A 13,867-nucleotide genomic window follows, 5' to 3' on the forward strand; every position below is an offset into this window, starting at 1 on the left:
GAGACCATACTAAATTCATAGTAAAAATATTATATTTTACGGTAGACAAATTATATATAACATTTTAATAAATTAGTAGACATTTTATTTCTTGATAAACATTTGTTATTTACACATGTCAATTTTTCAAGCGTTAAAATCTTTACCTATTCTGAAAATATATTTTGTGTAATGCTAAATTTTTTCAACATTTTCATTGAAATATTGTTCCATTTTAGAAAGGTAATTGTTTTTTTTTTTTGTACCAGCATGATTTTGTTCTCAGTATCCATAGTTGTTAGAAAAGTTTAAATGTCCATATTTAAATTTTTAATTGAGACCATCAGAACCCCTTGCTGGGTTAGTAATTTCCTTAACATGAGATTTTACTTATCTATATGGCTTATGTGATGTCTTAATATTTAAGCAGTTCTACATGAAAACTGGAATATTGGAATATGTAAATTAAGCAGTTCTACATGAAAACTGAAATATGTAAATTTGGTGCTTCTTGTAAATTCCATCACCCCAAGGATATCTAGATTCAGTCGTTTGATCAGTTGAGTCATACTGTTGCTCAGATAGAAATAAATTCTATAATAGGAGGGGCACATGGAGATACACAACCAATTAAGTCTCTACTATCTCCATCATTGCAAAATAGCAAAGGACTTCCAGTAAGACTGGTAAATCTTTATCCTTTGGTGCCCATTCTTTGATCAAAGGAAAGACACACATCAATTCATCTAGTTTATAATAAGGAATATCTAGATTATATATGTATTACTTGGAACAGTTTTATTTCTGGATAATATATTTGTTGTTGAAGGATATGAAAAATTTTACAAGACTTTTGGCAAACCAACAAACTCATCCATCAACACTTTGTACTTCTGTAGATCCACAATCAATGTAGATTATACCATAACGTATGAAGCTCTTCAAATAGTAACAGATGAAGATGTGTTACAAATCTTGAATTGTAAGTTTCAATTTTCGATTAACACGATTATAGAATTGTATATTACCTAGTCCAGATAGAACGATGAAATACTCAATCTTATGACTCTAACAATTGCATCAAGTTCCACTTTCACAACCATAACCTTCATCCCAGATCACCAGCAATAATATATTTTAGCAGTCCTATAAAAGGTGTAAGCATAATAGAAAATCAATGTGGTTACAAACTAAAATTCATATCAAACAGTCTGGTAAACATCTCCATAAAAAACAATTGTAATTAGTAGAAAAAATTAGCAAAATTATCCACTATGGTAACCGCAAAATAATCACCCATATTGACTATTATCGTCCAATAAAGGTACATAACAACCACCTTTTGCATGATACATTTCAAATTAAATGTGACATTGATATTGCACAAATAATCAATTGATGAAAAAAAAAACAAACTATTGATCGATTAGTGTTACGTCTGTAACTTGGCAACACATCGCACTTTTCATCACAACAAGAGATATTTGTCCACCAAAAACTGCTGAAAAATACAAGGATGTCAAATTATGGAGCTAAATAGATGAGCAAAGGAATATAAGAAATATATGGATATTTTGATTTTTACTAGTGTATAATGGTGCTTATGGTAAATGGTTGGTAAAAATTATTATCAAATAATGTATTTGTATTTCTTAAATATTGTCTAGTATCTTCAACTTATACCATAAGTAATATTTCTTTTTCATAATCGATTACATAGTCCAAAATAGTTATGGAGACCAAAATTGTTTCTGGTAATCGATTACATCAATGACGTAATCGATTACACAAGTATGTAAGTAGAGGGCCTCTTAAAATGGCACTAGTAATCGATTACACTGATTGTATAATCGATAACACAGTCAGTGTAATCGATTACAACCCGTCTTCCACTATAAAAACTCCATTTTCTCTCTCCTCTCACATAACCCTTATTTCTCCTCCCTCAACTATGTTGCTCCTCCCATTTTTGTGGAAAAAAGTCCTTGCTTTCTTCCTCTTTTCACCTTTCATTCACTTCTAAAGAGTAAAAACACATATTCTTATCATATCCCTACCATTTTCACCAATTAAAACCTATGAAATCATCAATGGCAGAATCCTCAAAAAGAAAAGGGCAAAGGGGTTCTTCTTATACTACGGGACGTCATGGGGTTCTTCTTATACTACGGGACGTCATTGTTGTAACCCATTGAGAGCCCACCATCACCAAATCCATCTCTCCCAACCATACGCATTAATCTCCTATTTTTCACAAATGCCTAATATGAAAGGTATTATTCCAAATTTTTTAAGTGTGACATTATTGAACCCAAATACATTGATGCAAACTTTTTTTAGGATCAAAATTTTGAGTGCTACAATCTTTTAACAAATATTGGTCTAGTTGATTGTATCACTCATAAAAAAAATTATTTTCCAAAATTAGTTTGAGTCTTCTACAACAATATGCGCATTTATGATGATAGAGTAATTCATACCGAGGTCAAAAAGGTCAGAATGATAATAACTCCACCACTATTTTATTGTCTTACAAACATACCTTCTTTGTGACTGTCTTTTAAAGGAAATATGTTTGATGAGCGGAGAGATGATTACTCTAGTAAAGATGTTAGGGTAATGATTTATAACCTGGATGCAAATATTATGAGTAGAATACTTGTTGGGTTGATAAAGGTTGACAGTTGAATAATCCATTATATTATATGTCGCATTTTGGTTTCTCGTACAACTAACCTTGCACGAGCAACAAAAGAATATGTAATTTTGATATGGACACTTTTTACTTCAAGGGAGATTAAATGGGCTCATTACATCAAACATAGAATGAAAAAGGCCTTAAGGGAAAAAGGCCTTAATTACTATATTTTATGGGGCACTTTCTGGATGATAAGCCTTATGTACCAATTAAGAGGTCTTTCAAAATTGGTGCTGAAATTTGGTTTTACAAAAAACACAAATGAACATTGGATTTGCAAACGAGACGATGCTTAACAAATTCATGATGATCACCCCCCATGCAAGATACTTCTTTTGTTTTGCTAACAAAAATTATGAATGAGATTCATGATCTTCGGGCATTTGTTTGGCAATAGATTTGACAACAATGATGCTCAAGTTGGACACCTTGAAGAAGACATGGATTATCTATGTTGTCACTTTAGGCCACCAAGGCCCTCTTAAATTTTATTGTATCATCTTTTTATTTTATGACTATGTTTTTGTAATGACTTTTATAAATTAATAAAGTACATTCTAAGTTAGTTGATGAATTTGTTCACTTCTATTCGAGTTATTTTATTCTATTTGTCTACTAAAAACTTAAATCATACACAATTATTACTTAATTATACGCTTAGATACTTTATAATGTAGTAGGGTATAAATCATAAATCATAAATGACATTGTCAAACACTACATTAACTCTATTTTACCCTTTTTTGTCTCCGGTAATCGATTACAGCATTACTGTAATCGATTAAAGTGGTATGTAAATTACGCCCTTTGGTGATCGATTACAATAATATTATAATCGATTACTAGTGAAGTTGTGCATCCCTTAAACGATTTCAACATTAAGTAATCGATTACAACTTATTATAATCAATTACGAGAGGCAGAAATGTGTAAGAGGTGCACGATTTCACCTTTTAAAGCATGTGGATGCAGATGATGATGATGAAGATGCTCTAAATGTTGCAAAAAATGTTGTTGACATTGGAACACAACAACAAATGCAACAACAAACGGTACAACCATATGGAATCTGAGCTAAAGATGATAGGTTTACATAAAGGATGGACATAAATAATAATATCCAAAATAATATTTCCAATTTGATATTGATTTTGAGACAAGGATTCAACAACATCTACCTAAGATTACAAAATTTGGAATATTAAATTGATGCTCACTATATTAAATAATTTTCCATCGTAAGTTTAATTCATTAGGTTAGTATTAATAAATAGACTTTATTTTCAAAACTTATTTCAATTTATCATGTGGATAATTTTTATTTATTATGTCAAATTTAATGTATTTTTTGTTAACAATAATTTAAATAATAATAATAATATATAAATTATTATTTAAAAAAAATGTATTTGCAATTTATTCCTATAAATCTCTTTTATACATTTTTTTTCTTTTACTTTTACTTTTGGAAATTTTAATATATTTTTTATCACTAACAATTTCAATTTCTTTTTAATATAATTTTCACTAATAAAATTTAAATTTATATCAAATTTTTAGACAAAAATAAAAAAGTAATCATATATTTTTATTAATTAAAATAATTTTTAATTTATCACATTTATCATATCATTTATAAATTCTCACAAATTTTCCATTCAAATTCTTTTATTCATCTATTTAAATCTCTTATTCCAATTAAGGCTACAATCCTTAGGTGAGAAATTCAAACACTACTTAAAAAATAAAAAAAAGAAGTAAAAGAAATAAAAGGTGAAAAGTGTATTTAATTTAATAAAAAAAAATAGAAGAAAAGCCCCGAAGAATTGAATTGAAAACCCAGGAGGGAAGGGTGACGGCTGAATGAACCCATTTCAAAAACGCCCTTTCAAGAAAACAAGAATAAATACTTCCGCCATTACTGATGTCCACATCCACCAACGTCGTCGTTCTAGACAACGGCGGTGGGTTAATCAAGGCGGGCCTGGGCGGCGAACGCGACCCCTCCGCTGTGGTCCCGAACTGTCTCTACCGTCCCCCGGCCTCTAAGAAATGGCTCCACCTGACCTCCGGCGACGAGGACCTGACGTCCGCCGCTGTGCGCCGCCCCATGGACAGAGGATACCTGATAAACCCGGAGCTACAGCGCGAAATCTGGTCGCACCTTTTCAACTCCGTCCTCCGTATAACGCCCTCGCAGTCCTCGCTCCTCCTCACGGAACCCCTCTTCACGCTCCCCTCCATCCAACGCTCCGTCGACGAGCTTGTCTTCGAGGAGTTCAACTTCCGGGCCCTCTACGTGGCCCATCCTCCCGCCCTAGTCCACCTCCGCGAGGCCACCCGCCGGCCCAGTGGGCTTCTCTCCCGGGCCCAGTGCAGTCTCGTCGTGGATGCAGGGTTCTCCTTCACCCACGCTTCCCCCGTCTTCCACAACTTCCCACTCAATTATGCCGTGAGGAGGATTGACTTGGGCGGCAAGGCCCTCACCAACTACCTCAAGGAACTCGTCTCCTTCCGCTCCGTCAACGTCATGGAAGAGACCTTCATCATCGACGACGTCAAGGAGAAGCTCTGCTTCGTCTCCCTCGACGTCGATCGCGATCTCTCCATCGCCAGGTTTTCACAATGCTCACTGCTCACTTTTAACAACCAAATTCTTACCTTTTACCATTTACTCATTTAAAACTGAGTTTGAGTTTGTAAACTTGAGGGATGAGCTAGAGTTGCTGCATCAGTGTGTCTACCGTTGTATGATCTAAGTAACCTACCTCATCTGAAGAAAATAAGAAGGAAAGATGAAATAAGTTTCCAACAGCTTATGCATGAGTTGAAAATCATTTTTTTTTAGAGAAGTTAACCATTGAAAGTTTGTACAAATTCGAGATTATTCAATGTGAAATCAAACACACAGTAACTCTTAGGTATAGATCTTTTTTGTATGCTATTGTATGTTACTGCATTAGAACAATACTATGGCCTGAAAAATATTTCACGTGTGATTTTATAGGAAGAGTGGGAAAGAGAATCTGTTCAGGTGCACCTACGTGCTTCCGGATGGTGTCACACACACAAAGGGGTTTGTTAAGTACCCAGACCAGGCACGGCGGTATCTTGCATTGAGGGAGAGCAGCCTTCCTTCTTCGCTGCCAGTGGAAGCAGACGGGGTTATGAATTCCTCGGAAATTGCCGAGCAGCCAGAGGACAGAAAAAGAGTTGATTTGTCAAAAAATGTATTAAACATTGTTTCTTGCAGTGTGCCATTGTTTTTTGTGTCAGTGTTTTTAACTTTATGTTTTTACTTCGTGTGATCTATAGGAGTTTGACTTGACCAATGAGCGGTTTCTTGTGCCAGAGATGATCTTCCGTCCTGCTGATTTGGGTCCGTGGATAGATTTTTGTTAATTTTTTTATTGACGACTTTCTCTAGAGACTATAAATGATGATGTTGGTCCAATTTGGTTGTTTCTCTTTATTTGTTGGCTTTTCTTTTTCTGCGTATTGCTGAGCAAAATGTTTTGCAGGAATGAACCAAGCTGGGCTAGCAGAATGCATTGTGCGGGCTGTTAATGCGTGCCACCCGCATCTCCATCCTGTACTCTACGAAAGGTAGGCAGTTCAGAGCATTTGATTTGATGGTCCTGTGTGGGGATATATGCATGTTTCTTAATTTGTCACACTCATTTTTCTATCCTGTGTTTGCGTTGTGTTTTGCAGCATCATATTAACTGGTGGAAGCACCTTATTTCCTCAGTTTGCTGAGAGATTGTAAGTTTTTTTGTTGGGATCACTGCACTTCGTACCATTATGTCATAATGATTTTGGTCGTTGGTGATGTATCTTTTTTGCCCCGTATATATCATCATGGTGTAAATGTTTGATTAATTGATTCTACATGCTTCAGAGAGAGGGAACTTCGACCTCTAGTTCCTGATGACTATAATGTGGAGATAACAACTCAAGAAGAGTAAGCATCTTCCCTGAATATTTTTTGCATCTAATTTGATATTTTCTACAAAAGTATTTATGGTTCTTCTACAGTCCCATACTAGGAGTTTGGCGTGGAGGGTCACTGTTGGCATCAAGTCCAGATTTTGAAGCAATGTGTGTGACGAAGTCTGAGTATGAGGAACTTGGTTCTGCTAGATGTCGCAAAAGATTCTTTCATTAACTATACGTGATATCAACATGGCTACCCCAATATTGTATGTATGCCTAATCTGTAATATGTAAGCGTATTTGTCTTTTTTTTTTATTCTCTTACCATTTCCTACAGTTCCCTTCCAAGCTAATGGCACGTGGGAGAGAAGGCAGTTGACTGCCAGTGCAAGAAGGGTGCAAATGGAGAATATTGTTTGAACCTACTGTTCTTTATTTTGAATGGTTCAGCCATGGCTCTGCTCCCGCCTTTCCAGGATTCTTACTTGGGACCAAGGTGTGAATTTTGGATGACCATCCTCTGTGCAAAGATTTTGTTTGAGAAACCATATATGTTGTCTACAGGTATCAGGTGAACATGATGCAGGCATTCTGGTAATATGGGATTGAATTCCATATTGAATGGCGACTTCATTTTTTCTCTGCAACAGAGCTGTATGCTTACGAGATGCGATCTATTGATATCCGAAGGATTTAGATTTTAGTATAATATCCATTGTCTGGATTCTGAAGCTAGCCTTATGTATTTCTTTTTCACCTTAAGTGTGTAATTCTGTGAATGTATTTTATTGTAAGTAGAATTATCTCTTCTTTTTTTTCTTGCCAATGCGATCTTGTTTAAATGAATGCAATCATCAAATTGCATTTTGAATCAGTTGGTCTCAAATTCCCCTTGCTTTAAGCTATTATAGTTTGATAGTTTTATGGGATAGCACTTCATGAGGTGTGGATCAAGAAATTCAGGGACGGGTAAATACTGTGTTGGTAAAACTCTTCGAATGTTTGGGGTAGCAGAAACCATATACGTTCTCCCATGCACATCATTAGTAGCTGCTAGTGCAAAGGTTAACTTTATATCTTAACACTGCTGCATCATTTCTTGCATCTCTGAATACTCACCCCACGGCAATGTTATCTTTATTTACATACTAATTCAGACTCATCACGTCGAAAGCTACAAACCTGGTTCCCATGCACACAGTTACTTTACATCCCATTGCACAACAGGAAGCCACCACAGAAAGCTCAAAAGCAATAGAAAAGAAAGAACACTTTAAACCATCTCAGGCTACCAAAAACTTACCCACCACAGTGCCCATGTCTACTTCACTTTGATTCCCTGCCCAGCATCAATAAATAACTAGTAATCTGTGATTAAGAGCCGATAAATCAAGCAACTATTATCATTTATAGCAAATTTACTGCATAATGATCCTTACTACGAAACTGAAACCACCAACCCACACCACTTTCAATTTTGTAAGCAAAACCCAGTTTCAGAATGTGCCATGCCCAATCTCCTGCTTCATCTGAAGTTTCCTTTCTTAAGGTTATAGACGTGATATATGATCACTAAAATCAAGAGGTTATAGGACATCAATTTTCTCATCTTTCTAATCATTTAGGAAGACGTTTTTGACATTTATTTGAAAGAGCTCAAAATTCATTCGAATTTTGTGATGGCTTTTAACTGCTAATTTGCATAAATTATTTATGAAATTAAATTAATAATTTAGTGGTTAATTTATTTGAACTAGAACTCCGAGATGGAGTGATAGAAATCACAAAAGCGGACCTCCTATATCACAATAATTTGCTCTTTGGCTAAATAATATCGATGGGTTGAGCATTTTCTTGATAAATTTGAAGAACAGCGAAACACGTGCATGATTGGGACAGGCTCAACTTGAATCTTGAATTCCTAAATGAGTTATGAACATGTAACTTTAAGATTATGATTCTTCTATTTATATACTGTTCGTCTTATTTATTTTTATATGTGAGACACTCACCTTGAATTCTTAACCGAATGAATTATTTATAAACTTAAAGAACAATAACTATATCTTATTCCCAAACATTTCAATAGTATGTTTGTATATCTTGAATTCCTCTTCAGATAAGGGCAGCTGACCTATTTCTGTGATATATCTTTGTTGCCATTTCATACTCTGTTTCAATTGTGATGGAATGGAATGAGCAACATGGCACAATATTTATAAAAAACTCTCCATACTAATGTTATGCATGAAGAATTTGGAGCATTGAAAAACCTTGAGAAGCCCATAAAAACATACAAGTTTACCAGCTTGAATCTGGTCAGAATTGGGAGAAAGAACATCATGAAGGACATTGAAAATGACTAGTCTTGAGCTTTTCTTACCCATCTCCTACAAACTTTTCCGAGCGAATCATACCCCTTTTGTTTCATGCTGGAATTAAATTCATCAGTTAAAGCTAGCCCATTTCCTCTTAGACGTGGCTTCCTCTCTTCATCCAAATTTACCTTAATCACTTTATGCAAATATTGCTACCATCTTGACTCTCGAGCATCGACACTTCAACTTTCAGCAGAAGTTAACAGTTTCTTCAACTTGCGTTGAGTTGAGATGACACTCACTTCACACCATTTTTAATTTACACACCTTTTAGTCATCTTAACAATTAAAATTAAGCAACGGTAGAAATAAACACTAAAATTATAAATATTGGAAACTATTCCAAAATAATTTAAAAAAGAATAACTTCAAAAGTTATGCACATTATAAAAGCTAAAAGCATCTTTAATTTTATGAATGTGTGAGAGTATATTACATGGTATATATTTTCACCCTTGTGACCACAGTATTTGCATGCAACTTGCATATGTATCAAATAGACATCGAGAAAAAGGAAAACTGTGATACTTCTCTGAATAGATTCTGTGTTGATCAAAGTTTTGTTTCATGTAGACTGTAGGTAAGTCCAGGTTCAGTTTCAGACAGAGTTGACGTTGGCTTGGTTCTACAACAATAACATCACTATAAATATAACAGGTTCACAATGTTGCAAACCAAGAAGCCATAGAAGCATTGAAGAAGCACTTGAAAAGGCTTATCCTGTCATGTGTCCCCTAGAGTTCCCCTCAACGCTTCATTGAGGACTCTGTTTAGCTTCACTTTGACTAGTTCTCACTGAAGTGTTTGGGGGAGCTCCCGGTGACTCTTGATGCTTCAAAACAACTGTGTAAAACTTCCAACAATTTTCGCATTTGAAAACAAATCATTACTGATGTTTTTACACCCTCTTTTCTTGCACTTCTTTTAACCTTGTTATTCTATATTTATTTTGCTTTCTCTTTTTTTTTTTTTGTTACATCACATCTTTTAATCTCAGTTTACTTCTGTTTCAGTTCTTACACCTTTGTATCCTCGTACATAATTCGTTCCTTTCATCAAAATGTAATCTTTAAAAGATTTGCTTGATGTGCTCTCATCTCATAGTCTTTTGTTATTATTCCAGTTTCTTGATGTCAACTGACTTTATTTCAACATCTTTGTATTGAGTTCACTTTATCTTCTTTTTTTACAGGCTGGTTTTGTCTAAACTATTTGTTAGAGATGTACAAATTCAATATTATATAACCAATGAAAACTACAAATCTGATATTTTCAAATTTTTAATTGAACGAGGTGTTAGTTGTGGTTGGGTAGAAACCATTTATGAAGATCTCTGATATTTTTCTACTTATGTTAACATGTGTAAGACGAAGTAGTCTCTAATGCAGAAATGGTAGAATCATGTCTTAGTTCATGTGAATCTCATCGTGTTACATCACTCTAAAAGCTTTAAGCTTTATTCACCTTTAAACATTTTATAAGAATGATATTCTTCCAATTTTTACACTGTTGTTATTCCATAGTCTTTGTTTGATATTGGATAAGTCAAAATTAGGATATGGAAAGAGACATAGTTTAGTAAAGAAATAATTAGCACCTCGATCAATACGTTTTTATTGCAAAATTAACACAAATGAACGAAGACAAAAGAAAATTAATAATATGATCATCAAAGATTTACTTCTTCTGCACTAACTAGATCGGAGCAATGATTAAATGAAATCATGCGCTAATAATTAAATGAAATTTCATTGAAGTTCATGGCACAATATATCCTCTCAAAAACAACCTCATAAAAATAAGGAACGTATATACAGATGTTCAAAATTTGATGCACACAAGCAGATAATGGCTGAGATGGCAATGAATGAAGTAGGAATATGGTTCAAAGGGCACCACCCATTTGCACTTTACACTTTCTTGCAGGAATATGGACTCTCTTCTGTTCCGATTGGTTGTTTCTCCCTGCAGTTTTTGAGGCTGCAATCTGCTCAAGAGTTTCTAAAACCTCTGTCATTGGAGGTCTTGCCTTGGCTTCGCGATTTAGGCATTGTAGCGCAAGAGTGGCAGCCATGTAAGCTCCTTTTTGTGGGTATTGGCCTCCCAACTTGGTGTCCATAATCCGAAAGAGTTTTCTTTTGTCACCCAAATATGGTTTTGTCCACTCTACTAGATTCTGTTCCACACCAGCTTTTGTTCTGTCAACTGCACGTCTACCAGACAATAACTCAAGCAACACAACACCAAAGCTGTATACATCACTTTTAGCCGTCAGCCGACCTGTTAAAATATTGGAGCTTTAGTTTGATGATTTGCAGAAAATGAGACATGTGAAAGGAGTTAGTTTCCGAGTTCTATCCTAAGGAGCAGTGCATTATAGCAAACAATGGATCTAAAAGTTTGCCTGTTTTGACTAGAACATATGGATTAGAATTCAGAAGGAGAATAATAATTAACCCAATATAGCAATTGTTTAATGACCTATATAATCATCCGTGTCCATTTGACCTATATCATATATTTATAGTTTACTATGCAGAAGAAACTGAACTGTTGATCAGTTCAAAATGCAGATTCTCATACAATTGAAATGAATAACAACATGTTCAAATGGATACGAATGATTATATAGGTCATTAAACAATTGCTATAAGCAATGCAAGGTACCGACAGTTTACACAAAGCTAACGAATAAGGAATTACCTGTTGCAACATATTCAGGTGCTGCATATCCTTGAGTTCCCATAACTTGAGTAGATACATGAGTTCTATCACCCGTAGGGCCAGCCTTTGCTAAACCAAAATCAGAGAGTTTAGGATTGAAATCCTGTAATTCAATAATGATAAGAAATTATTTTTCATGATATAACAGTATTGAAGATATTATTGCATCACTTGTATCCTCATTAATCTTACAGCGTCAAGTAGGATATTAGATGCTTTAAAATCACGGTATATGACTTGAGACTGGGCATTATGAAGAAAAGAGAGTCCTCTGGCAGCACCAATGGCCACTTTCATTCTCACTGACCAAGATAGAGGTTGTGGTCCCCCTGTCAAATATAATGAGCCCCATCAATCACAATGCAAAATACTCTACTGGATTAATCGATCATTTCTAAGTCAGTGCTTATCAAAGCATGCTTAAATAATAATAGCGGAGAAGATCATTCTTAAATTAAGGAACCAGCTATCATTGTTGATATCTTCATCCTTCTGTGAGTTTATTTGATTGCATAACCAATCAAATAAAAGTGTAATGGTTGTGATAACTTACTTCTAAATAGATGATTCTCTAAGCTCCCTTTGGACATAAACTCATAGACCAACAGCCGGTTCTCTCCCTCCACGCAGTATCCAATCAATTTAACAAGATTCTGATGGTGAAGTTGCCCAAGGTAGTCCACTTCAGTCTGGAAAATGATTAAAACTCCAGTAATTAGACCATTAATAATATTCAAAATAAGATAAACTTTCTTAGGGCTTGGAAATGGAAAAAAAAACACCTACCAACCACTCCTTATGACCTTGTAACCCTTCAGGCTTGAGTTTCTTAACAGCAACTACCATTCCTGATCCAGGTTTTGAAGCTGTAAATGTGTGTTCATCAATCCAGCCCTTGTAAACACAACCAAATCCTCCTTCCCCAAGAAGACTGTCGGGGCGAAAGTTTCTGGTGGCATTCTTTAGCTCATTAAAGGCAAAGGCCTTAAGATTTGGGGAAGACAAGATTTCACCCTCGGACCTTGGTGTGGGGAGACTTGAGACATCACTTGCTTCGCAGTATGACTGAATAGATAAGTTGGAAGGAACAGATGAAGGACTGGTCTTCGAAACTCCTGATGCAAGCAGAAGTGAAAACAGTTAGTCCATTTATGCTTCCATTTCACAAACAAAAACAGGAACTTTTGCTAATAACCTTAAAATTCATCCAACTGCACCCATGTAAGATAATGTTCACACCTTTCGTATTACAAGGAAATGTTTTTTTTCTTTTTTTTTTTTTATTTGATCAGCAACGAGAAGGAAATGTTTAATAACAATAAGCATCCATTCTACAATCCTAGTTGAAGTGATCCCAGTCCTAGCAAATACCAACCCAAACAAACCCAGCTTGCAGCACCCAAAAACAGAAAGTAGAGAAAAAAAAGGTAGAAAAGCCGCAAAGAATTGACAATCTACAAGTAGGAGAATGAAGAATAGGTGACAGAAAAAGAAAAAGTACGAGAAGGGGTTCTGGAACTGTGAGCTGCTTCTACTTTAGCCGAAGAAGCTAGACAGTTACCCATTATCCCCTGGCACAAACTCAACTCGCACACTAAACTTGTGTTTGCTTAAAAGATAGAAAAAGGTGAATCTTTTTTCCCTTTACTTATGTGGGTTTGCATCAAATTTAGAAGGAAAAAATGGTAGAAGAAAAAGAAATGAGAAGAAAAACGAGGGAACGGAAAGAGAGGAGAAAATGCATAGGAATGACATAAGACATTGCGATTGATTGAAGCCAAGTCGTGTTAAAGAAGACACGGGAAGCGCGTGGGGACACACTGCCTTCTCATTACGGGCTCTTCACATTCTGCATTTACTATATTACCCCTCTCTTTAATGCGAATGGGATCTTAGAAGTTCCAAGGTTTTTTGAGAACATTTCAAAGATGTATTTTTTTATTGCATATTGTTTAGATGTTGAAGAAACTTTTTTTTTTTTTTATTAAATTCCGGTTTATTTAAAACTTCAATATCTTTTTGAAAACTTCACTTAAGTATCACTCAACTTAATTTTTAATTAAAATGGGAACACACAATAAATTTAGTGAGGTGATACTATCAATAACTTTTCTAAATGAGACACTAGATATATTTTATTCAGAATAAAATT

At 35.0% G+C, this 13,867-nt stretch overlaps 2 protein-coding genes across 3 annotated transcripts; one reads left to right on the plus strand and one right to left on the minus strand.

Annotated features, from left to right (window-relative positions):
- Positions 1-4,483: 4,483 nt before the first annotated feature.
- Positions 4,484-7,484, plus strand: LOC106768135 (actin-related protein 6). 2 transcript variants are annotated; one of them, XR_002668488.1, is made up of 9 exons: positions 4,484-5,293; positions 5,685-5,907; positions 5,993-6,056; positions 6,199-6,283; positions 6,392-6,442; positions 6,579-6,641; positions 6,716-6,879; positions 6,951-7,109; positions 7,178-7,484. XR_002668488.1 is itself a non-coding variant. In XM_014653103.2 (8 exons), exons 1-7 carry the CDS (start codon positions 4,602-4,604, stop codon positions 6,843-6,845), a joined length of 1,308 nt encoding a protein of 435 aa, XP_014508589.1. In that variant the 5' UTR covers positions 4,484-4,601; the 3' UTR covers positions 6,846-6,879; positions 6,951-7,484. The 2 variants fall into 2 exon arrangements, 1 of the variants encoding a protein (XP_014508589.1); XM_014653103.2 differs by having other exon boundaries at positions 6,951-7,484.
- Positions 7,485-10,687: 3,203 nt separating this feature from the next.
- LOC106768136 (probable serine/threonine-protein kinase PBL3) lies at positions 10,688-13,474 on the minus strand. Its single transcript, XM_014653104.2, has 6 exons — positions 13,217-13,474; positions 12,502-12,830; positions 12,269-12,404; positions 11,908-12,044; positions 11,695-11,818; positions 10,688-11,271 (listed from the first exon to the last, which is right to left on the minus strand). The coding sequence occupies exons 1-6, from the start codon at positions 13,278-13,280 to the stop codon at positions 10,877-10,879; spliced, it is 1,185 nt and encodes a 394-aa protein (XP_014508590.1). The 5' UTR covers positions 13,281-13,474; the 3' UTR covers positions 10,688-10,876.
- Between the last annotated feature and the right edge of the window lie 393 nt (positions 13,475-13,867).

The sequence above is a fragment of the Vigna radiata genome, chromosome 7, assembly GCF_000741045.1.
Source record: "Vigna radiata var. radiata cultivar VC1973A chromosome 7, Vradiata_ver6, whole genome shotgun sequence".
Lineage (NCBI taxonomy): Eukaryota > Viridiplantae > Streptophyta > Magnoliopsida > Fabales > Fabaceae > Vigna > Vigna radiata.

Bases quoted from the DNA above. Each gene is read 5' to 3' on its own strand.
- LOC106768135 (XM_014653103.2), top strand. From the start codon at position 4,602: ATGTCCACATCCACCAACGTCGTCGTTCTAGACAACGGCGGTGGGTTA. The intron at 5,908-5,992 runs GTATTAAACATT...TGTGATCTATAG, and splicing joins GAGTTGATTTGTCAAAAAAT to GAGTTTGACTTGACCAATGA. The intron at 6,284-6,391 runs GTAGGCAGTTCA...TGTGTTTTGCAG, and splicing joins CATCCTGTACTCTACGAAAG to CATCATATTAACTGGTGGAA.
- LOC106768136 (XM_014653104.2), bottom strand. From the start codon at position 13,280: ATGGGTAACTGTCTAGCTTCTTCGGCTAAAGTAGAAGCAGCTCACAGT. The intron at 12,405-12,501 runs GTAGGTGTTTTT...ATCATTTTCCAG, and splicing joins AAGGTCATAAGGAGTGGTTG to ACTGAAGTGGACTACCTTGG. The intron at 11,272-11,694 runs GTAATTCCTTAT...ATATTTTAACAG, and splicing joins ACCTGAATATGTTGCAACAG to GTCGGCTGACGGCTAAAAGT.